Source organism: Mus musculus, chromosome 12, assembly GCF_000001635.26.
Source record: "Mus musculus strain C57BL/6J chromosome 12, GRCm38.p6 C57BL/6J".
Lineage (NCBI taxonomy): Eukaryota > Metazoa > Chordata > Mammalia > Rodentia > Muridae > Mus > Mus musculus.
Genome location: NC_000078.6, coordinates 23,778,427 through 23,804,034, shown reverse-complemented (window position 1 = coordinate 23,804,034; position 25,608 = coordinate 23,778,427). Strand labels below are relative to the sequence as shown.

The 25,608-nt window shown below is 44.1% G+C and overlaps 1 protein-coding gene and 1 pseudogene across 1 annotated transcript; both read left to right on the top strand.

The window, feature by feature from the left end:
• Positions 1 to 3,079: 3,079 nt before the first annotated feature.
• Gm38699 (predicted gene, 38699) lies at positions 3,080 to 21,789 on the top strand (the record flags this gene model as incomplete). The annotated part of the gene is made up of 4 exons (XM_011243947.2): positions 3,080 to 3,514; positions 19,904 to 20,030; positions 20,231 to 20,291; positions 21,627 to 21,789. Coding segments are annotated over exons 1-4 (477 nt in total), but the record flags the coding sequence as incomplete, so codon positions are not given.
• An 840-nt stretch (positions 21,790 to 22,629) lies between these two features.
• Positions 22,630 to 24,091, top strand: LOC108167990 (annotated as a pseudogene).
• Positions 24,092 to 25,608: the final 1,517 nt, after the last annotated feature.

Genomic DNA, 25,608 nt, shown 5'->3' with positions numbered 1-25,608 from the left:
GCAGCCATGTCCCTTACCCGTCCTTGGGAGACAAACAGCATTGGTTTGATCCCTGTCTTAGGTTGGTGACATGCCCAGGGAGTCTTATCACTGACTACCTCTCTATTATGCCAAGCCACACCTGGGGAGATTGTGTTTTGCTTGCGGCAGGTGCATCAAAAGGCCAGGATGTTAATTAACCTATGGCCAGATCTTAATTGCTGCAAGCAAGCCTCATGGGTGAAGGTAGAGGTCTGATCCCCAGTGTGCAAGCATAGGGGCCCTACACAAAACCATCCCTTAGGCTCATCACCCAGAGAGGTCTTGGCCAGCTCCCGTGTCGTTTTTCCTGGGGGAAGGGAACTAGGACACTGAACCTTCATGCAATCAGACATGCCTTCCACAGGATGCCAACAGCAAGCTATCCTCTGTGCAGTGCTTAGCCTCGCACCCCACGGCATAATGCAGCATAATTTCTTTTAGAGCGGCAAACCGAATCTGAGGAGATTGTCCTGCCTCCACTGCAGCAAAAGCCTACGCTACCATGGCAAAAGTGCGGGCCGCACACTCTGCACCTAACACATGTGCCAAACACAAAACACACACACACTATAACAAGCATACATCCCAGGGCTCTCATCCCCGCTCATCTTCCCTGAAGCAAGGGATAGATGGCCAGAGGGGCTATCTCTTTAAGGGGAATTCAGGGATCAAAAAGCATGGAAAAATTTGAATGTCATGTCGAGCTGGTATCGGCTTCTGGAATACCGAAAGGATCTCCCGTCTCTGCTCCATCGTTTGTGCTTGTGGGACCATCCACCACATCCACAGGGGCAACTGGATCACGAGCCTCATTCTTGCAGCGTCTCACCAACCTCTCCAGCACCCAAAGAGGTTCCGTCTGGTCCTGTGGAAACACACAAACAGACCTTCTCGCCCAAGTCAACACCAGATCTGGTCGATCCCCAGTGGAGATGGACACAATACCTCGTGGTGATGAGACCATAACCTCAATCACCTGTGTGTTCATCTGGGAAGTCAATATGAAAGTCAAGTTTTCACTAGCTTCCCCTCTGTTGGGCAATGATTTCCGTGCCCTTATGGCAATCTGATTCACCTGCTTAAACACCTGCACTGGATATCCTGTCTGTTGTTGTGCAAATCGACCTTGATCAAGCAACATATCTCTATCCCATGCAAATTCAGCTTGATCAGTGAAAATAGGACATCCCAGCAAGGAGAATCTATCCTCTTTCCAGACCTCCGGACAGAAGGTCTGCCCATAGATGGCTGCCGAGGAGGCATAGGGAGGGGGAGCAGAAGCTAATTCACCTTCCTCCTCCGCCTCAGCTCTGTTGTCCTGTCCTTTCTGTCCACCTGATAACACTGTGTCTCCTTTCTTTTTCCTTTTTCTTTTTAAGCCCTTCTCTTCCGACATACTTTCTTGTTGCTCTGTAAGGATTTTCTGACCTGTCTTGACTGCCTCTCGATTCAAACAGTAACAGAGTCCATATATCAGAACAAACAAGACCAAAACTATCAGACCTACCCACAAAGGGTCAACGGGAGAAAAAAGCATAACTACACAGCGAGGATCTATTGATCACTACACTGAGGTTATCATAGTTCCTTAACTTGTCCCCAAACCGGGAACCTTAACTTATCCCAAAACCGGGAACCTATCGTTACTTTGTGCCTGCTTCCTGGCAACTTTATATTCCCCTCTATTTTATCCGAGGTCCTTCCCAAACTCCTGGGTTACTTTGTGCCTACTTCCTGGCAACTTTATGCTCACCTCTATTTTATCCGAGGTCCTTCCCAAACTCCTGGGGTCGCAAGTTTCACTCACCGTGAACTTACCCTGCTGGCAACCACTGACTGCTGAAAGTTCTGAACTCGGTGGGGGAGTCGGTTCCCCGTACGGGCCACCAATTGTCGCGTCTGCTCTCGACCAGCAAGAACGATGCGACCACCAGTCCTTCTAACAGCAGTTTATTCAGTCTTCATCTTTCTTCTTTCTCTTCATCAGTACCGTTCCCCAGCTGAAGAGTTCTGAATCCACGCCGGATCCTTCTCAACAGTCTGTTTTACAGGAACTTTTATTAACCGCTTCTTCCCCGTGATGCAGTTCTGAATCCTCCCTGTAGCAGGGGGTCTTCGCTCGTGCCTGAAGATGTTTCTTGTCCCGGGTTTCGGCACCAACTTCTCGAGCGCGCCCCCAACTCGCCAGCAAGAACGACGCCACAGCAGGATCCTTCTGCACACGTTTATTCAGTCCTATTTCTTCTTTCTCTATATATCTCCCTTGTTTATATCTCCCTTGTTTTTATATCTCCCCCCTAATAGTAATCCTCTCTCGAATAATAATCCTCTCTCGAATAATAATCCTCTCTCGAATAATAATCCTCCCTCTAACCCGGGCCTCTCACTCTTTTATACTCTCAGTTCCCATCCACGCACAGCAGGCCACGCCACCTCACCAGGCACGCAGCTTCAGCTAATCAGGGCAGCAGGGGCATATCTCCATCAAATTGGATTCACCTGTATCCTGGTACACCTGTGCAGCTCTCAAGATGTTTGTGGCTTATATGAGGAAGTCAGGTGCAAGTCATATGACTTAGCTGCAGTACCTGGCACCTTTGGGACTGCCGCCACACCCGCTCCCCACAGATTTCACTGTCCTGTAGGGGGCGAGCTACCCACACTGTCTCACTGGCACTTTCCTGAGGTTCTGGTGGGGAATTCAGGGGTTCTGAGGCTAACGGTGGGATTGGGGAGCAAAAGGGTGGGCTCCCTTCCAGCCGGGAAGCCAGTATCCCCGGTTCCACTCCACGCCTTCTGGGCAATGTTGCTAGAGGTCATGGCGGGTGCGGGGTGGTAGCCGGGCACCGCAGTCCAGGACAGGGCGCGCCCTCGAACCCAAGCACGTCCCGAAGGCAGAGGTAATGCAGCAGACCACAGCCACTGACAGGCCCTGATCGCACATAGCCCTCCTTGCTGAGGCCTCCGCTTCCTGGCGGCGCGGTAGCGGCGCCGACCCGATTGGCGGCCAGGCCTGCGCCCCGCCCCGCCGGGCGGTCCTCCGCGCCCTCCCCAGCCGGACCCTCCCCTTTCCGCGGGAGGCGTCCCGGACAGTGGCTTGGTGGCGCGCAGTTCCCCTTGACTGTGCGCTCCCGCGTCTGGGCTCCTTTGCAGAGGACTCGGTAGCTGCAGCTCCCGGAGCACAGCGGACAGAGCTGCGGGCTGCGTGCGCCCCTGCTGCCACCGGGCCTCCCGCGGTGGCTCCCGCGCCCCGCGGCGACTTCCGCTCCCGCGCTTCTCTTTGTTCAAGTCCCCGAGCGGCGGCGGGGTCGGAGCCCGCGCCTTGGGCGACTGAGGCGGCCGCAGTCCGCGCCCCGGCGCCCTGGCGATGCCGGACCAGATCTCTGTGTCGGAATTCGTGGCCGAGACCCTTGAGGACTACAAGGCACCCACTGCCTCTAGCTTCACCACGCGCACGGCCCAGTGCCGGAACACCGCGGCGGCCATCGAGGAGGTGAGCGGTAGCTTAGCCGGCGCCGGGCGGGAGGCTTAGGGTGGGGGGATCGCGCTGCGCCCTGGGCACCCGCTAGGCTTCCGCGCCTGGTGCCCGATACCCAGTGCCCTCCGGCTGCGCCCACACCCGGGAAAAGTTTCTGGTCCCCCAAAGCCGGACGCAGCCGGACCAGCAGTGCCCGACACAGAAGCCCTTTGTTCCCTGCTCTAGGGAGAGGCTGCTTGGCCACCTTGGGCCTTTTTTGGGAACGCTCCTGTCTGTTCCCATTTCCCTCGCAGGGTTTCAAGTTCTTTGCTCCCATCCTCAGAGAGGTCAACTTCGGCTGTAGAGTCTGTGGCGGCTTCGAGCCGGGGACCCCTGCGAGCTCTGCTTCCCGGAGTGATGGCTCTCCCTGCGTGGACCTCTCCAACTTGTTCCGGACGTAGCCCGGCGGGGGCAGCTGTGGCTTCTGAGCCACCATGTAGAGCAGATCCAGGGACCCCAAGCTGCTTAGGCACGGGTGCCCATCCCATCTTGGGAGGCCTGGCAGTTCCCACTACTTGCCACAGAGCAGAGCTGTAGAGGGATGTGGAGAATGGTCTCTTTGAGGTCCAAAAGGTCTTTGGTGGCCGCTTCTGGGCTACCTGTGTGGTGCCTGTTGACAGTGTGATCAGCTCCTGTGCCCTTAACCTGGAAAGGGCCTGCATAGTCATTGTATTGAGTGGCTAAGCAGAAAGCTCTCCAGATCCTGGGGAAGAGGGACTGCGAGAAGGAAGCAGTTTGGGTTGAAAATTGAAGCAGGCTTGGAAGAGGCTGTGTGAGTCCAGAGACCACGGCTGTCCACAGCTTGGGGAAGCCTCACTTACATCATTTTCTTTACCTCCCCAACAGAATTTAGAGTTTCGTGTTTTCGGCTCTGTAGGCATTGTGCGTCCAGCTGGACTCACAAAAGGTAGCTGGAGAATGAGACACACATGTGTAGTAGTAGTGAACCGATGACTACATTTCCTTTGCTCAGAATTTTAACATCAAGGTACATATATTAAAATACTTGTGTCAGAGGCTGGTGTTCAGAGAGCTTTTAAATTAAGCTATGTCATTACGTCCTTTCCCCTTGCTTGAACAAAGCATTCGCTATTAGGCTTTGCCTGGGCGGGGGATGGGGTTGGGGACTAGACTATTGTTCTTTCGTGTAAAATATTTGTCTTTGTAGACCTACACAGTCAGGACTAGACTCAATGAAAAATACTAGGTTCAGCATCCTGCTCTTGGAAGTGAGCTCCGGTATCCGTTCTTCTCCTTCATCCTCGTCTCCTTTCTTTCCTCTCACCCCTCTTCCCAAAGATCTGCTTGTAAATCTTTTGTAGTGAGTTCAGTGAGAGCAGATTGCTTTAGTCCACTTTTCTCAGCCTGGCCTTTAGGTGCCACTGATGCCTTTAATGAGGCAGGTGGGGGATGAGGGGGATGAGAGCCCCTCCCCCTTGAGGGCCCTTGAAAAGCACTAGGAAGATAGTCACAGTGTTTTGAAAATACATCATTAATGCTTATGAAAATGATTACATCCAAAAAGGTAGGATTCCCTCTGTGGAAAGGACACTTGTGTGTGATGTCCTTAAAAGACAGCCCATGTTTATAAAGTTAGGACGCTTCTCTCATTGTATTGAATCAGTTAGGTGTCAGTAATACTGGCAGATGTTGGAAAGCCTGGCAAATAGGAGTTGCAATTAAAGTTGGCATGGCCTCTCTCTGATTAATTTTAGTTTATAGTGGATGAACCCAAAGCTGCCTTTGCATGCAGTGTAGGAGATTACCCAAGAGCTCAGTTACTGAGTAGATTAAAGAGAGACTCGATTTGGTCATTCTGTCAAATTGCAGGCTGGCTTCACTCAGCCTCCAAAGCAGAAAATGGATTTGAGTTGGAAACAGGGAAAACCTGAACTCTTTGCAGGCTTATCTCATTTTAAGTGAGGCCAGCATCCACTCTAAGCTAATAGTGTGTATGAACTGATTTGAAGGGTGAAAGGACTCAGTGTAGATTACTTAAAATAATGCTTTCTTTCTCCTCCTACATTATTTAATATTTACTTCCAAAACAAAAAGTTGTTCTTTGTCTAGTGTAATAACACACCATGTTTACAATACTTAGACTTTAAGCAAATGTCTTTTTATGGTCAGATGAGAAATTAGGGTAGGTTTTGTGACATACAAAAAGTTACACATTTCATAGAAATACAACTAAAAAAATAAGTCCCTGGCCTTCTACTTAAATGAGTTATGGAATTAGTAAACTTATCTGATTAACTTTGGCAAACCTGATTGCTCCCAATGGAGAATATGTCTAGCTGTTGTCATTTTCTGATTGAAATAGACTTTCTTTCTTTTTTTTTTTAAGATTTATTTATTTTTATTATATGTAAGTACACTGTAGTTGTCTTCAGACACTCCAGAAGAGGGAGTCAGATCTCATTAAGGATGGTTGTGGGCCACCATGTGGTTGCTGGGATTGAACTTCAGACCTTCAGAAGAGCAGTTGGGTGCTCTTACCCACTGAGCCATCTCACCAGCCCCTGAAATAGGCTTTCTTGACTTGCACACCTGTAGGTAGAATGTCAGTAGTTAGCCAGTGCCTGACTTGTATTACAGGTATCAAACTGTTGTGTTTAATCTCTATCCCTGCTGTGCAGATAAGGAATTTGAGGCTAGGAGATTAGTTCAGGTTATAGACACAGCAAGTGGAGTTTAAACTTGGCTGGATGCTGCTTTCTCAAACTGCATGGCGTTATCTAATGCTTAGTTATGGTGCTTTCTCAAAACTGCCCATAGCTAGATCAGCCACCTCCAAGTCAGGCTCCATCACTTTCCAGTTGTATGAATTGGGATGAGACCGTAACAGCCCATAGATACTTTTACCGTTTTCAGTCCAGTTCACAGTCTAGATAATCATGTCTATTTCTGAAGATTCTGGTACAGTACCCAGTAGACTTAGTAAATGGTAGCTGCTTTACCAGATTTCACTGTAGTTACTGTATAGACCCTGGAATGAGAATGGAGCAGGGGAGAAAAAAATGGATGAATGGATGAAGGTGTGCATATAAATGGAAATTGTTGTCCCTCCCCCTAGGTGTGCCTGTGTGTGTGTGTGTGTGTGTGTGTGATGGCTCCTATGCTGACTGAGGCCAGAGGCTGAACTTGCAATGCTTTGCTGAATCAGTTCCCCACAGCCTGTCTCTGCTTCCCCTGAATCCTGGGGATCCCCAGCAGGTTCACAAGCTTGTGCAGCAAGCACCTGACCCCCTAAGCTGTCTTCCCAGCCCCCATGCATTCTCTCTAAGGAGCTTATTGTCTTGGTAACAGGTGAGAGTGTAGGTGGTTTGAAACTTTTCACTTCCTGATGACTTTCTCTGGGTGACTTACTTTGCACAGTTTGCAAAGTGCAGAGTGCAACTGGTGACAGCTTTGTGCTTTGGAAATAAGGGAGGAAATTAGTAGTTGTGGCATAAATCTGAAAACCGAGCTGCGCCACCCCCCACCCTCTTCCCAGCTTTGATTTTTGTATCTTAGTTTTTTTAAGCCTCTGGTTACTTCAAAATACTCTGGAAATAGAGAAACATTGTGTGCATTCTTGGGACAGTCCTTTTGTTTCTTAGGGCTTCTTCATAGCTCCATTCATTCCTACCCTTCTTATTTGGCATTGATGTAGTTTTAAAAATAAATTTGATATTGACTCTTAAGTATTAAAATTTAACTTTTTCCTTCCATGGCCATGAGTCTCTTATTCTGTTGTCCTTGGTTATCTTGGAAATTGCTTTGCTGTTCTAACTGCCAAAGGAGAATGAACATCTAGACTGTACAGACTCCCAGGGGATGCTGTTCATTGGCCCAGGCTCTGCCCAGCAGTTCCAGTGGGAACTGGCCTTGCATTTGATTCTGAGTTGTAGTCCTTTGTGACTTGTTTGTAAACCAGCTCCTTCAGAATCCCAGGCTAACAGATTTTGAATCTATGGTCAGAAGGATGCCCCCTTTTTCTCAGTGTATCCTTAGAAGGGAGTAGGTTAACAGGCGATCATTTTATGCTGCCCGGAAATCTGAATTGGTGTCTCTGGAACGTCTTGAATCACTTAGGGTGGAATTGGTTTCCCTCCAGCTGAATTCAATTTCTCTTTTATGATTAGTAGTGCAGTTACTATGATACCACTCCTTGTGCATCCCAGCTCTTGCTGTGGTTCATTTGGGACCTGCTGCTGTGTGTTAGGTGAAGGGATTAGACATGTCTTCTCTTTGAAAGAATCTGTGGTTCCGTGGGGAGAAACCGATTCTCCAGGCAGATCAGTGACGTGAGGTCATGTCTGCCAGAGCATCTATGGTGATGATGTAGAGAACAGGAAGACTGGCACCACTTACATGTGATCAGAGCATCTGTGGTGATGATGTAGAGAACAGGAAGCCTGGGACCACTTACATGTGATCAGAGCATCTATGGTGATGATGTAGAGAACAGGAAGACTGGACCACTTATATGTGATCAGAGCATCTATGGTGATGATGTAGAGAACAGGAAGACTGGGAACACTTACATGTGATCAGAGCATCTATGGTGATGATGTAGAGAACAGGAAGCCTGGGACCACTTACATGTGATCAGAGCATCTATGGTGATGATGTAGAGAACAGGAAGACTGGACCACTTACATGTGATCAGGGATGTGGATGAAAGGGCCTTGAATGGAAGCCTGGTGTAAAAGGCTCCAAGGTGGTTTAATCCAGTCTTCCATATCTGTGTCCCTACCTTAGAGAAATATTTATCCACTCTTGGGTTGGTGATCAACTAGGCCTTTGGTGGAATTTTCCTATCCATCCAGACTGCAGAAGGCTCCTTAGGCCAAGAATTTACAGAGGCCTTTCATGGTGGGGAACTGCACTTCTGGCTTTTGGTCAGCATTGTAGCCCAAGAATGAAGTCAGCTCTTTGCTAACATTACTCTGTCTCAGATGCTTGGTGGCCACATGGGTTGGTGGCCACTCTGTTGTGTGATGTAGATTCAGGACTTTGTTCTCCATACTTGTAGGAAGTCTTGTTGATGAGCACAGTTTTAGGCCCTTGCAACTGCAAAATGCTTCACCTGACAGCACCAGTCAGTGTGGTGTGGAACTTGCAGAGCCTCAGGTTCCATGGCAGAGCTGTGGAAATAGAGCGTGCATTTTAATAGCACTCTCAGGAGCAGTGTGTGCACCAGGGTTTGAAAGTACTGTTGTAGGCTGCCCTGAGTCCTGGCTGTGTTCAGAGTTGCCTGGTGGGGGAGGGGGTATCTGTGGACTGGAAGAACCTGGTTCTGCTCTCCTGAATTCTGATTTCATAAGATTTGGGTGAGGCCTGGAGCTTTTATATTTGTAAAAGGCTCCTCCCTAGTTGATAATCACTGATAGACAGGTGATTATGCCATGTTGTGTGCCAGGTAGTGATGAGTCAAGGTTATGCATAACTTGGGGATAGGATGTGGTTTTGGAGGGGAGGAAACTGAAGTCAAGACAGGCATCTCTGCAGAGGCGACCGTTGAGCACTCTGGAATGTAGAAGCTGCCTGCTTGCAAAGACCTGGGCATAGAGGAGTCCTGGAAAAGGGCTGAGATGTGAGTATCAGGGCAGACAGAAGGCCTGTGATCAGAGGTGAGGGAGAGCAGAGGGGCCTGTGTGGAGGGGTGGCTTAGGTCCAGATAGCACTGGGCTTTACCTTGGGGAGAGAATTTGCACTTTGGTTGTGGAGTGGTGGGAAGCTGTTTAGAGTGTTTGGGGCTCAGACTCCCATGGTCTGATTTCCTCTTTAGAATTTACTTTTTATTTATTTGTATCTGTGTGTGACACTCAGAATGCAGATGTCCTTAGAGCTTATGCAGCTGGAGTTGTAGGCAGCTGTGAATTGCTAGGTTGTGGGTGCTGGGCATGAAACTTGGTACCTCAAGGAGAGCTCTTACAATAAACCATTTCTCCAGTCACTGCTTCACAGTTTAAAGACATTTCAGTGCTTGTTCCTAGGCCTAGGAGAAAAGTGGGGAGACCAGCAAAGGAGTAGGGGTTCATTTGGATGCTGCGGTGATGTCAGTGCAGAAGTGTCCTTTGAACTGGGTGTCATTCCCTGGTACTTGAAGCATGGGTCTCCTATCATCCCCAAGGTAAAAGTGGCACTGTCCAGCATGCCTTAGTGGTAGAGACAAGGTCTACACTGCAGATTGGCTGGCTGGAGGACTTGTATTGAAAGCAGTCTTTTTTGTTTTTGTTTTTTGTTTGTTTGTTTGTTTTTGGTTTGGGGTTTTTTTTTGGGGGGGGGGTTGGAGATGGGGTTTCTCTGTATAGCCCTGGGTGTCCTGGAACTCACTTAGTAGACCAGTCTGGCCTCGAACCCAGGAATCCACCTGCCTCTGCCTCCTGAGTGCTGGTATTAAAGACGTGCACCACCATACCTGGCTATAACTAGCATTTTTATGAGCTTTAATTCTATGTTAAGAAAATGTGCTTTTGCCAGTTGGTTGCCTAATACCAAATGGTCAGCACCGAAGCCAGACATATAAATAATATTATACAGATTGTGCAGGCTGTGTTTACATGTTTAGGGAATATACATATATGTATAAAATAACAAAGGAAAAGAGAGGTTATGAATTTGAAAGAGAGGAAGCAGGGATATGTGGGTTGGTTTGGAGAATAGAAATGATGAGATTATATTACAATTTCAAAAAATAAAGAAAAGTAATTGTAAAGTAAGAAAGCATTAAATGGGCTCATTTAAGATTATTTCTTTTTGAGAGAGGTCATATTGGCACCATGGAGTCATGTGACTCTGGGTTTCAGCAGTTGACAAAACAGTTCTGACCACTCTGGTTGGTTCTTCAATGTCCTTTCACTGTACAGAGGTGGGTTTCCTTAGTGCAAGCTGGTGTCCATTGAGTCTCTGCAGGCCAGCTTCCATTGTTGTCAACTTAGAGGAGCCAAGACTGACAACTCCAGAGATATCAAGTGCTAACCCCTGGGGAGGCATTAGAGGCCCTTTTTTAGAGGCTTTTCTTTTCTTGTTTTACTTTTTAGTCAGGGCTTCAGGGTTGCCTTGAACTCTATGTACCAAATATAACTTTGGATTTCAGACCCTCCTGCCTCTGCCTTCACCTTGGAAGGCTGCAATTACAGCATGTGTTATCATATTTGTTTTATGTAGTGCCAGGGATCAAACCCTGGGCCTCTTGAATGCCAGGCAAACATTCTACCAACTGAGCTGCCTCCGTAGCCTCTAGAGGCGTTTACTGAGAGGCCTTCACTGCCACAGAGTGAGTTGTCTAATAATATACCTGGTCCCTTAGGGCTGTGGGTTCCAGAAAACCATCTGGGTTGTGTACATAAAGGCCTCATAGTGAATGGACTCAGGCTGGGTCTTCCAGGCCAGGAGATCTGTGTATGGTGGCTGCTGCTTCTTAGAGGGGCACAAGCTAAACCATGCCAATTAAGGTAACTGTTAGGGACATACCTTCCACCTAGGGCTGTCCTAATCATCAGGATCCATTCTTCTCAGATCAAAGAAAAAGTCTCCAAAACTAATACCCACAGGAACATGGCAGAAGAGGGGGTACAAAGAGCATCAGAGGACACATTTGTTAAAACACTGGTTTTCTGGATATAATGCAACCATTGCACCCTGGGCAGTGCCATTCCATTTATATGCACAAGATCCAGCCTAACAGATATTGAGTAATATTCCATCAGGCAGCACTAAGTGAACTTAGTAACGATGATGATTGTGATGAAGAAGGAGAAGGAGGAAGAGGAGGAAGAAGAGAAGAGGAGGAGGAAGGGATGGAGAGGGAGGAGAAATGGGGGAACTAGGAGGAAAAAGAAGTCATAATGGAGACATGAAGGTGCAAGTGTCAGAGAGGATGTAGGTAGAGGTAGGAATGAGAGATAGAAACAATCAAGATATACTGTGTGCACATATGAAATTGTCAAAGAATAAATTACTAACAAATAAGTAATAAACCTTCCAGTTCAGCTCACCCCTGCTTCCTGACCATTGCCTTGCCTCTAACAACCCTAACACTAAGAACCCTAATCCTAACTGTAACCCTCTAATAGCCTAACCCTAAGTCTAACCCTGCTTACTATGAGGGAAATGTCTTCAGTATACCTTTTGAAGTGAGAAACCATTTCTTAATCTTGATCTTTTGAGATCGTCAGATCCACCTTAAATCTAGGCAATAGATTCTTTTGGCATCCTACATACATAAAAGACAATGAACAGGGTTGTTCTTTCATTTTTTATACTTGCCCTAATTTGTATTTTAGAAAAGGTGATTTGCTAGTTTGATTTTTAAAATTGGCATTGGAAAGTACTTATTTCTTCAGAATTCTGGTACATAGTGAATATCAGCTGTAATAACCTGCAACATGAGATAACCCATCCTTGATTTTTCTAAGTTCCCTTGGCCAAGAACCTTTCTATATTAGACATTAGAGAGACATTCTATTAAATTTCCTTTCTGTATCCACAGAGAAATTCATTCTGATTTGAGATATGTTTATCTAGAGAACCTGTCCTAATACAACTGTGGCTTTTCTCTACTTTGCCACTGATGGTGATGTGCTGGCTAACAAGATGGCTCAACAGTGTTTCCCTTATGTTTCTGGCTTTCCTCCCAGGGTTGGTTGGTACTTATCATCTGGGAAAGGGAGCTGCAGTCTCCCTGAGCCCAGCACTGAGCCACAAACAGAACTCTTGTTTCCTAAAATCCCTCTTTAATGTTCATTGCCTGGGCTCCCTCCCACTCAGATTGATAACCCCACTGCACCTTGGGTAATGGGCTATGCATGCTCTTCCCCTGGATTTCAGGAAGAAGAAGGCAAGTGCTGTGAGGCAAGCTCAGGCAAGGTCTCAAGACAGGTCCTGGTAATGCAGGATCATTGCTCACAGAGAACAGGGGCAGGCAGCTGACTAGCCTGAGCTGGAATGTGTTGGGAACTAAAAGGGGGCCCTGGGCAAGAAAGGAAAGGGGGGGAAGGCTCACGTCCTGCCAGAGTTCCACCTATGCTCTGGACAGAGATGTGGGAGAGCTGCCATACACTCTCTGCTCAGCCCCCGGTGGGCATCTAAGCCTTTGACCCACTCTTTGGGTCTGAACAAGGGGCAGCCAAACCTGGGAGCCCCGGGGCTACTTTCCTAAAGGCCTGGGGTTATGGGAGAGAGGGATGAGGAATGAGAGGTTCCCACACCGGTGAGTGAGCACAGTGGATCTGGACTGGAGCACATGAAGGCCTTCCATCTGGAGAGTAGAATCGGCTCATTACGAGAAAGCCTATCCCATCCTCCAAGCTCAGTGGGCCTTGATGAACGGAGACATCCTATGGTTTTAGAGCTTTATTATAGAAAGGCAGGGAGAAAGAGAGAAGGTAGAAGAGAGAGAGTCCCCCCTAGAAGACTAGAAGGGGGAAGGCTAGATAGAAAGAGAGTAAGAGGGAGAGAGGAGAGGAGAGGAGAGGAGAGGAGAGGAGAGGAGAGGAGAGGAGAGGACAAAGAGAAAGGAAAGAGGAGAGAGGAGTGCAAGAAGTGAGAGGTAAGAGATTGAAGGAGTGAGAGCAAGAGAGATAGGCAGGGCTGAACAGCCCTTTTTATGGTCTTTACTGTTGCTAGGTAACTGGGGAGGAGTTTAGCCTGAAGGTCAGAAGCTTGGGACATTGCCTTTGTGACTTTTAGCCAGGCTTCTCTTGTGGTGGCTGGGGTGGGGGTGGGGGAGGGGGACGGGAGCCTGAGTTCCAGAAGCATGAGGGAATTGATGCGTTCCTTGTCAAATGAATTATCACCCTCCCAGGGTTCAGACCTCAGCTCAACTGAAGACCAACCTGTCTGTGCATAGCCCAATGCCCCACATGAATGGTGAGTTCTCCCCCAGAGCTGGGAGGGGTGAGAGTCCTCTTGGGGGGCTGGCTCAAATGCTAATGTAGTGCAAACCACACCCGAGATCTGGAAAAGGTGTGGCCCTGGACCTGAAGCACACTTTAACCTTGAAGAAGGGTGAGACCCACTGGCCAATCAAGGTCTCCACAGGCAGACCTGCCAGTCAGACAAGGAGGCGGGATCTTATGGGTGCCTTTCCCCAAGTTCACTTTGGCTGTGCAGGCTTGAATGGTTCTGTGTCCTGCTCTGAGCTCTGCTGTTGGGTGCTGTGAGAGGACCTCAGGGAAGCTCTGAATTCCAGGCATGGTGAGCACAGGGTTACTGCCCACAGAGGGTAGGGGCAGGGTGCTGAGTAGTGGAAGCTGGGGTGGTGAGTCCTCTCTGGGGCTGGATGGGAAGTATAAGCCATATGTGAGCACCTGTGAGGTCTCTCCTGTTGCTCCTCACTTGCTCCATCAGGGGTGACCTCTAATAACTTGCCTATCATTGCCCAAATCGTTTGGACCTTAGTTAAGCTGGCTTGTGAAAACAAGGGTGGTTTCTTTGAGTCTGTAGCACAGGTGTCCAAACCCCTTTGTCTTTTAGTATACATTACAAAGACAGGTAAAAATCTAATAGGTCTGATTTCATACATTATACTTGTTTTTGTTTTGTTAATTTTTTTTTCTGTTGCAGTTTTTTTCATATTTTTTTTGCATCACATGTTTAATGAGTTGATTAATATTTGGGAAAGGGACTTTAATAATTTCAGAATATTTTTGTGGTTTTATTGAAAAATTATAGACCTCTGAGCTGATATTCTTCTATTCCAATTGTTTGTAATTTTCGCCTTCATATATTTTGCAGAAGTCACAGTTGGTTATTGCCGTGAAACTTTTAGAATTCACATTTTTAACTGAGATATCAATTTTTTCTCTTAGTCTTGAATCCCTGAGATTCTGTCTTCCTTTCCTGTTCTGTGGGTGAACCTTGCCTCTGTAGTTGTCAGTGTACAGGTAATCTCATGTCCTGCTCTTAGGGACTTAGCAACAGCTTATGTCATTTCCTGCCTCCATCCCCTGTGTCTGTTGTCAGGCGTGCTTTATATACATGGAGCACCAGCTATAACAGCTCTCTATTTTTGTTCCCTGTCTCTGTTCTCTGCACATGCACACTCTCTGTCATCTCTCCCCTCATGGCTCTCTTTCTCCTCCCTGTCTGTGTGTCTGTCTGCAGGTCCTCTTGTGTACTTCTATCCCTTCCCCAGGTTCTCACTCCTCTCCCTTCCCCCAAACAACCTCTTTTGCACTTTATTTGTTGCATGCTTTAATTTCTCAGACCTGCTGTGATGGGATAGCTTGGATTTCTTGGTTGCAATTGTTCCTGGCTGTTACTCTCTATGTTGCTATGCTGGTGTGTAGCCATCTCTGTTTGGGTGATTATTGACCTAGATACTGGCCTCTGGGTTTGTCTTTTTGGGTGGGAGTTTTGTTCCTGGGTTACTGTTTGATGCATGGATTTGAAGAGAGTGTTCACTGACAGTTTCCTATTTTACTGACCTGTTTTGTGGGTATACTCAACAGGGGATGCTTTGTGATATTAAAATCTGGGAGAAGCAACAGGCAGGAACAGAAGATCTTAGTAATCCACAAGGAGACATAGTCAGGAGAGAGGTCAAGCAGCCCATGGTGTTTAATATAATGTTGGAACAACTGGGAAAATTGAATCTGGGGTAAATCAATCAATCATGAAGTTGATGTATGGAAGCTTACCTTGTGTCCTTTCAGGCATGGATGTGGTTGAACAGGGAGTATCAGCCCAAGTGGGGGCTGAGACACAGGGATGAGGCAGGAATGGATAGGCAGGTAGGGATTCTCTGTGGTATCTATAGGAGGCTTGCACAGGAGGAGAGGAAATTTCCACTGCTACTCTTTTCCAGTGTTAAGGGCAGCTGATATTAGGGTCTGCAGTAACAGATAGTGAGGTAGGTCTTTGGACAAAGTCTAGTCTACAGACAGGCATGGTTGTGGTTAACCAGGAGTTTCTGTATATAATCAGGGGGTTAGGAACAGAGATGAGTTTGTAAATCCCAAACAGTTTGCTTTTTGAGAATGTACATTTGTACATTCCAGCAAAAATCCCATGACAAAATCCCCTTATCAACAGCCAGTTATAGTACATCAGCAGGGTCAAGCTACATAGAGATAACTAAGACCTCCTATAGAAAACAAAAACAAAAACAGCTTACCCATCATGGTTGTTAGATTTTTTTTGTCCTCCCTTGCTTGGTTCCTGCACATTATGCCAGACATACAATTTTTAAAATATTAACAATGCTGATTTGTATGCAAACTCCCCACTCTTGTTGTAACTACAATAAATACTCAAAACCTCTAGACTTGATCTCTCAGTTTGTACCTAATGGGAGTTTGACTGCTGAGAGTCCTTGTTACTGAGCTCATAAAAACGACCTCTGTGTGTTTGCTTTGCAATCGGCTCTGTGCTAGTCATTGCAGTTTCTGTGACTTAGGCATAAAACCTTGATGCTTTGACTGGAACCCCAAGACCCTCAGGACTCCCATCTGAAGGGTTGAAAGACCGCTGTTAGGATGTGTCATTGCTGTTCTTTGTGTCAGTGACCTGTCTGTCAGAAATGTGTCCGTGTACGTGGAGCTTAATCAGTTGTTCCCATAGGGTCTGGAAGATTGGAGTGTTGATAGTAATGCAGCCACACGAAGTTGAGGTCATACTATTTCAGTGGAAAATAGACTGAAAAACTTTAGGAAGAGGTCATTTCCGTGATATTTTGGCCAAAAAAAAAAAAAAAAAAAAAAACAGAAAACTTTTGTACTTGGCTTATGCCCTGAGATATTGAGTAGGTCAAACAAACAAACAAAAATATTGCCTGATTTGTATATTTTTATGCGATTGATAAGTATTTGCTCAATCTTCCTATTTCTTTTTTTTTTTTTTTTTTTTCCTCTGAGACAGAGTTTCTCTGTGTCTCCCTGGCTGTCCAGGAACTTACTTTGTAGACCAGGCTGTCCTCGAACTCAGAAATCCCCCTGCCTCTGCCTCCAGAGTGCTGGGATTAAAGTCGTGCTCCACCAGGACCAGACTTCCCCTATTTCTTTATTCAATTTACATTCTAATTGTTACACCCATCCCATTCCACCTTCCTCAGTCCCTCATCACTGACTCCCTTTTATCTCCCCAGGGAGGCTGGGAACCACTTGAGTATCCCCCAACTATGGCATGTCAAGTCTCTGCAGGGTTAGACACATCCTTTCCTACTGATGTCAGACAAAGCAGCCCAGTTATGGAAACAGTTTGCACAGACAGGAACAACTTAAGGGACATGCCCCACTCTGGATGTTGGGGACCCCATGAAGAGTGAGCAGCATATCCACTACATATATGGTGGGGGCCTCCATCCCAGCCTGTGTGTGCTCTTTGGTTGGTGGCTCCATCTCTGAGAGTCTCCTAGGTTCTGGGTTAGTTGACTCTGAGGGTCTTCTCATGGCCTTCCTATTCCTTCAGAGGCCGTCAATTCTTTCCCCAACTCTTTTAAAATACTCCCTGAGCCCTGTCCAATATAGGCTGTGGGTCTCTGCATATGTTTCAGTCAGATGCTGAATGGAGACGCTCAGAGAACAATGATGCTAAGCTACTATCTGCAAGTATAACAAATTATCCTCAGTAATGCCAGCCTTGGTGCTTGCCCATGGGATGTGTTATCAGTTGGGCAGGGTATAGTTTGGCCATTCCCTGAATCTCTATTTCAACTTTGTGCCTGCCTTACTTGCAGACAGAAGAAATTTTGGGAGAAAAGTTTTTTGTTTTTTTTGGTGTACTGAACACTTCACTGGTAGTTCTGCCTGACTGCAAGATGTCACCTCTTCATGGTCCATAACTCAATGCTATCTATCTCAGCTAAGATCACTTCCCTAGCTGCATTTGTGCCCTCCCATTCATAGTCTCAGGCACATTCTATAGATGCCCCCACACTAACCCCACTCCCTCTCAGCATCTGCTAATTTCATTTCATTTTCCTGGCTCTCAGGCCTTCCCTTGTCTCTCACCCATCCCTAACACTCCCCTTCTTCTTTCTTAACTACTGTCCCATCCAGTTTCTCCCTTCCATCTGCCTCTTCTGTCTCGTTCAACCCCATTCTGAGTGAGATTCAACCATGCTCATTTGTGCCTTGTCTTGTTTAGTGTCTTTCGGTCTATGAAGTGCAGTGTGGGTATCCTGTACTTATGGTTATTATTCACTTGTAAGTGAGTACATACATGCATGTCCTTTTGGGCCTGAGTTACCTCATTCCAGTTATTAGTTTCTAATTGTACCCATTTCTCTGCAAAATTCATGATGTCCTTGTTTTTCATACCTGAGTAGCACTCCATTTTGTAAATGAAACATGGTTTTTGTGTCCACATTTCAGTTGAGGAACATCTGCATTCTTTCCTGTTTCTAACTGTTACAAATAAAGTGCCTGTGAACTTAGTGGAGCAAATGCCCTTGTGGTTATATGCCTATGAATGTACCCTGAGTGTAGTACTTCCTCCTGCTTGCTATGTTTTAAATTAATGGAAGGAGTATTCAACGTGTTTCCCCATCCCAGGATGGAACCTTAAACAAAACCTGCTGCAAATTGGTCCAAGGGAGGCAGGGTCCATTAATTTAGAAGCCAAACTTCACAGGATCATCCATATTGTGCTGCTTCTAGAAACTGAAAGATGAAAATAGCATAGTCATATATTCTTTCTCTATGGTTTCAGTTTAGCACCACTCCAGCCATCTTTTGACAGAGTCAGGATCCCAGGGAAGACTCTGTGAGAGTTCCTTGCCTTTAAGTGGTTCAGGTTGATGCTTGAGTTGCATTTTGTGACCACAGGTTGTGGAGAAAACTAACGCATTGAGAAATCTGCCATGGAGAGATGCTTACAGGGAGATGAAGTACCCAAACTGAGAGATGTATGAGAAGTTACAGGAAGAGCACCATCTATGCCTTAAGCAATTGAAGTCCAATGTGTTTGAGACAAAGCTATAGGATTTGGTGTTTGCCCTGCTGTTTTTCTTACCTTTGACCAATCTTCTCTCCCTACGTGCACATTCCTATCGATTGGAATGGGAAGGGGTATTCAGTGCCAGTTTATGTTGGAATGACATAACTTGCTGTTTGATTTTGCAACTTTGCTTTCTGATGTGGCTGTCAAGATATTGTCTTGAGTGTCAGCAGAGACTTTAGACATTTGAACAGTGCAGGAGCCTTTCTAGATTCATCTTGGTTAAGATGAAAGTGTATATACACTCAAAAATTTCCTTTTTCTTTCTTTCCTTTTTTTTTTTTTTTGTTTATCCTATAATTTAGATATTATCACCCTGATCACTGTCCCTACTCTAGGTCCCTGCCCTCACAGACTCCCTCCTCCCAATCTCCTCTGTTTCTTTTTTTGAGTGGGGTTTTGGCCCCCTATGTACCCCGTGGGCACATAGGTTATAGTCTATTTTTTAGGATGGCATATGCTCATGACATCAATACTGCCTGAGGCTTCAGAGTCATTGGATTCTGGGTATTGATGTTTCCCCAAACTCTTGTGTTTGTTTTGAAATTTTTAAATAAATAGGGGTGTTTTGCTTGTATGCGTGAATATGAATATCATGTGTGCCTCATCGTTAGTGTTGTTTGAAGGTGGACTCAGAACTCCTGTTCATAAAGCCATGGGTCACGTGAATGCTAGTATTGACCACTGTTATCTGGAAGACCAGCAAGAGCTTTCCACGGCTGAGTTATAGCTCTCTCCTGCCTTATGTTACTTTTTATGTTCAACACTTATATTACTAATATTTTCAGTCCATTGGTCCATTAAATGTGCCTTGTTTGCCAGTAAAGTTTTACTAATGTTGCAGTTTAAAGCGGTACACTTCCTGTTTCTGCTAGATGATTACAGAGTGCAGGGAATGTATACTTCTTTGTAGGAACTGTAGTAAACAACTGAGTTCTATCATTTTTGTCTCCGTGGTTGATTTTTGCAGTGGAGTAAGGATCTTAATATGTAACCTTTGCAGTCCTGGAATTTGTTACATAGAACAGACTAGGATCCAGCTCAATGATATATACCTGCCCGTGACTCTGGGATTAAAGACATGAACAAATACACCCTGCTTGTCCATGATTTTTCTCATTAGTGATTCTTCTTACAAATTATGGGATATGTGCTCAGTACTGTTGATCTGTTTCACCCTACATCTCCCTCTCAATTGTAATTCCTCTCGAAAGACTTTACCCTATTTATTTAAAATGTTCATAAGCAACACAAGTGAACCTTCAACTCAATTTCCTTTAAAATGTTATGGTACTTAGATTATAACTTCTGTGTCAAGAAGTCAGTGGAGGAAGCACCAGAATTACATGAATATTTGGTCAAGGAAGCATATGTTTACTTTAGAGTGATGTCAGTACCATGTTTTGTGATGTACACATGTATGGGATATTTTAGGATGCAGTGACTTATGATGATGTGCACGTGAACTTCACTGGGGAAGAGTGGAATTTGCTGGATCCTTCCCAGAAGAGTCTCTACAAAGATGTGATGCTGGAGACCTACTGGAACCTCACTGTTATAGGTATGACTGTAAATTTTCTTTGCTTTTCAAAATAGTAGGAAAACATGTCTCTTGTTTAGTGATGGTGCTCTGTTATTACAACTGAGAACAAGGAAGACTGAGCTGAATAAATAGTGTCCAGTGATGTGAAAATTCACAGTACCTTGAATTTTGCCTATTCCCAATACTGGATCATTCATTTTTCTCATACTGTCTTTTAGGCTACACTTGGGAAAACCATCATATTGAAAGACATTGTCAAAGTTCAAGAAGAAATGAAAGGTAATTTTCATGTGAAAGCTGATGCAATTATGCCTCTAAGGAAATTTTACTATGATACGGAAGCTCTAAAGAAAAGCAGGAGTGTAAAATGTCAATACTTGAAGTGTAACTATAATTACAATATTTTTTTAAGATTTATTTATTTATTATATGTAAATATACTGTAGCTGTCCTCAGATACTCCAGAAGAGGACATCATATTTCGTTATGGATGAATGTGAGCCACCATGTGGTTGCTGGGATTTGAACTCAGGACCTTCGGAAGAGCAGTCTGTGCTCTTAACCACTGAGCCATCTCGCCAGCCCTAATTACACTATTCTTAAAAAAAAATATACTGCCTCCATGTAGTTATCTAATTTATCTATCAAAGCATTCCTCTTTTTTAAAAAAAGATGAGGAAACATTGCCTTAAGAGATACCTTTATTCAATTTGTAGCTCTATTAGAACTATACTGATCTGACAATGTGTATAGACTTACAAGACTCAGATATTGCACATCGAATAGTGATAAATATATATCCAAAACCTTCCAATAAGCAAATAATCCATGGGAAAGTTGGTGATACTCATAGTCTTATAGTGAAATTGATCATTTGTTTAGGGTACAGTTTATGAGAGTCAAGATTGTTGTCATAGGAGAAACCTTAATTCATATATTACAGATCTATGAGGAACAAAAAGTCAAACAGTGTGAATGCAATGTGGAAACCTTTCATCTGTTATTCTTCTTTTAATATATATATCATGTGTCACAATGGATAAAAGCCATGTGAGCATAGGGATATTGAAAGAAGCAATGTTCCGCTTTCTATCCCAGAACAGTGAGAAAATTGTCAGATTCTGCCTTTGTTAGACATTCTGAATATGAGAAAAGTTGCAATCAATTGGTTTTCTAATTTTACTGAGAACTTCCCCAAGCTCACACTGTAGAAAATCTTTATGGGTACTAGGAATTTGGAAATTCTTTTGTTTGTCCTGGTTCACAGTCAAATGTGGTACAATTCATACTACAGGAAAAATTACGAAAGCAATTACTGTTATAAAGCTATGAGTTGTTCTATTTTCCTCATATAGATGAAATACATCATATAAAAATCCCATATAAAAAGGATGTTATAAATGTCAGCCATGTAATAACCATCACAGATATCTCGAAAGATGCAAAACAACCCATAATGAGGGAGAACCCCATGAACATATGAAGTGATAAAACCAGATGATCTGGTCCACCTTTATCAGTAGACCAATTTGTAAACTTTATTCATCTTGTTGAAATGAGTGAACAAGGAAATTAATGTAGTAAACATATCACATGTGCCAATTTTCATTGCAGGTATGTAAGTAATCATAGTGGAGAGAAACTCTATGAATGTAATGAACGTTCTAAAGCCTTTTCATGTCCCAGTCATCTGCAATGTCATAAAAAAAGACAAATTGGAGAGAAAACACATGAACATAACCAATGTGGTAAAGCCTTTCCAACACCCAGTCATCTTCAATATCATAAAAGAACCCATACTGGAGAGAAACCTTATGAATGTCATCAATGTGGTCAAGCCTTTAAAAAATGCAGTCATCTCCAACGTCATAAAAGAACACATACTGGAGAGAAACCCTATGAATATAATCAACGTGGTAAAGCCTTTGGACGACCCAGTCATCTTCAATATCATAAGAGAGCACATACTGGAGTAAAACCCTATGAATGTAATCAATGTGGTAAAGCTTTTACAAGTCACAGTGGTTTCCAATATCATAAAAGAACACATACTGGAGAGAAACCCTATGAATGTAATCAGTGTGGTAAAGCTTTTGCACGTCACAGTTATCTTCAATGTCATAAAAGAACACATACTGGAGAGAAACCCTATGAATGTAATCAATGTGGTAAAGCCTTTGCACAACTCAATAATCTCCTATGTCATAAAAGAACACATACTGGAGAGAAACCCTATGAATGTAATCAATGTGGGAAAGCCTTTGTACTACTCAGTAGCTTCCAATTTCATAAAAGAACACATACTGGAGAGAAACCCTATGAATGTAATCAGTGTGGTAAAGCCTTTGCACGTCACAGTTATCTCCAACGTCATAAAAGAACACATACTGGAGAGAAACCCTATGAATGTAATCAATGTGGTAAAGCTTTTACAAGTCACAGTGGTCTTCAATATCATAAAAGATCACATACTGGAGAGAAACCCTATGAATGTAATCAATGTGGGAAAGCCTTTGCAGATCACAGTATTCTCCAGTATCATAAAAGAACACATACTGGAGAGAAACCCTATGAATGTAATCAATGTGGTAAAGCCTTTGCACAACTCACTAATCTCCAATATCATAAAAGAACACATACTGGAGAGAAACCCTATGAATGTATTCAATGTGGTAAAGCCTTTGCAAGACCCAGTCTTCTCCAATTTCATAACAGAACACATACTGGAGAGAAACCCTATGAATGTAATCAATGTGGTAAAGCCTTTGCACTACTCTTTAGTTTCCAATGTCATAAAAGAACACATACTGGAGAGAAACCCTATGAATGTATTCATTGTGGTAAGGCCTTTGCAAGACCCAGTCTTCTCCAGTTTCATAAAAGAACACATACTGGAGAGAAACCCTATGAATGTATTCAATGTGGTAAAGCCTTTGCAAGACCCAGTCATCTCCAACATCATAAAAGAACACATACTGGAGAGAAACCCTATGAATGTAATCAATGTGGTAAAGCCTTTACAAGTCACAATGGTCTCCAATGTCATAAAAGAACACATACTGGAGAGAAACCCTATGAATGTAATCAATGTGGTAAAGCCTTTGCACGTCACAGTAATCTCCAACATCATAAAAGAACACATACTGGAGAGAAACCCTATGAATGTAATCAATGTGGGAAAGCCTTTGCACAACTCAGTAGTTTCCAACGTCATAAAAGAACACATACTGGAGAGAAACCCTATGAATGTAATCAGTGTGGTAAAGCCTTTGCACGTCACAGTTATCTCCAATGTCATAAAAGAACACATACTGGAGAGAAACCCTATGAATGTAATCAATGTGGTAAAGTCTTTTCACAACACAGTCATCTCCAATGTCATAAAAGAACACATACTTTCCCGATATAGCTGTCTCCTGTGAGGCTATTCCAGTGCTGAGCAAATACATAAGTGGATGCTCACAGTCATCTGTTAGATGGAACACAGGGCTCTCAATGGAGGAGCCTGAGAAAGTACCCAAGGAGCTGAAGGGGTCTACAACCTTATAGGTGGAACAACAATATAAACTAACCAGTAACCCCCAGAGCTCATGTCTCTAGCTGCAAATCTAGTAGAAGATGGCCTAGTCTGCCATCATTGGGAAGAGAGGCCCCCTGGCCTTGCAAACTTTATAAGCCCCAATACAGGGGAACTCCAAGGCCCAGAAGTGGGAGTGGGTGGGTAGGGGAGCAGTGCGGGGGGGGGGAGTGTATAGGGGAACTGTCTGAATAGCTTTTTAAATGTAAATGAAGAAAATATCTAATAAAAATTGAAATATAAAAAAAACATACTGGAGAGAAATCTATGAATGTAATCAATGTGGTAAAGCCTTTTCACAATTCAGTAGTCTCCAATGTTATAAAAGTACACATACTGGAGAGAAACCCTATGAATGTAATCAATATGGTAAAGCTTTTGCAGGTCACAATCATCTCCAATATCATAAAAGAATCCATAATGGAGAGAAACCTTAGAAATATAATCAATGTTATAAAAGCCTTTCCACAAAGTTATTGTCTCTATAATCATAAAGGACCCATATTCGATAGAAACCTTATGAATGTAGTCAATGTGCTAAAGCCTGTGCATATCCCACTCCTCTTCAAAATGTTAAAGATTCCACACTGGAAAGAAACCTCATGAATGTAATCAATGTGGTAAAGACTTTTTACAACTCTATAGTCTCCATTATTTTTAAAGAACAAATAGAAGACAGAAACCTTTGGAAGGTAATCGGTGTTGTAAAGCATTTGATGTCACGGTCATCTATGATGACATAAAAGATCACATACAAGTGAGAACCCATGTGAATGTTATGAACGTAGTAGAACCTTTGCATGTCAGAGTTCTTTAGGCATACACAAGACAAATCACACTGCAGAGAAAGTCCAATTTAAATGTTTGCTTTTCTGAGAGTTGGTTTGGTCATGAGATCTGTTCCTAGCCATTGAAAGGCTGAGGGAGAAACCCTCTGAGTATATTTAATATGGTAAAGCCTTTGCACAATTTTGTAGTCATTTTCATCATGGAAGAAATTGAACTGGGTAGAAACATTGTGAATATATTTAGTATGGTGAAGCTTTTTCATTAAACTTCTTTTTATGTATATTTTTCTTTTTATGAGAATATTCATACTGGAGACAGATGCTATGAATATCAGCAATGTGGTAAAGCTTTTAAGTTGTTGGGTCCAGTCAGGTTCAACACAACTCACACTCCAGGACAATGCAAATGATAAGAATTTATTGGGCTGGGTGGTGTTGGTGCACTCCTTTAATCCTAGCACTCTGGAGGTGGATGCAGGCAGATTTCTGAGTTCGAGTCCCAACTAGTCTAGAGTGCGTTCCAGGACAGCCAGGGCTCCACAGAGAAACCCTGTCTCAGAAAAAAAAATTATTGGAAACATACTCAGAAGTTTATCTTCAAAACCCCACCGCCCACACCCAACCTGAGACAGAAAGTTGTATAATTTTCAAACACAAAAGCCTCAAAGTCCTAGGCCAATTTACAGCTACATTTTCTCCCAAATCAAAACTTATTTTTATTGAACGAGTCAATAAATGTTGATTGCTAACTCTTTGTATTTGGTTGTTGTTGTTGCAGCTGCGGGTGGTGTTGGTGTTGGGCTGTGTGTGTGCTTTCCCTTCTTTTGTAGACAGTAAGAGATTATTTACTACCTGTGTTTTCATGTATATCCTTAACTTCCGTGGGTTAGATTCTACCTCTATCTCTTTGTGTTGGTCTGTATATTTTGTGAGAGGTTGTTTAAGTTTGAGTTTATCATGGACTATCTTAATTTGTTCCATTAACGGTGTAGTCATTTTTTTTACATATTAAAATCCAGGCATGTGTTGTTTCTGCGGCACATGTGTACAAACCCTTCTGGCATCTACAGACTCCAAGAAGACATCTGTGATCTTAATAGATCTTCCTTTATGTTTTTCCTTGCTTTTTACCTTTGCAGCTTTTAGTATTCTTTCCTTGAACTGTATGTTTTGATTATTACACAGGGAAGAGACTTTATTTTATAGTCCCTTCTGTTTGGTGTTTTGATGA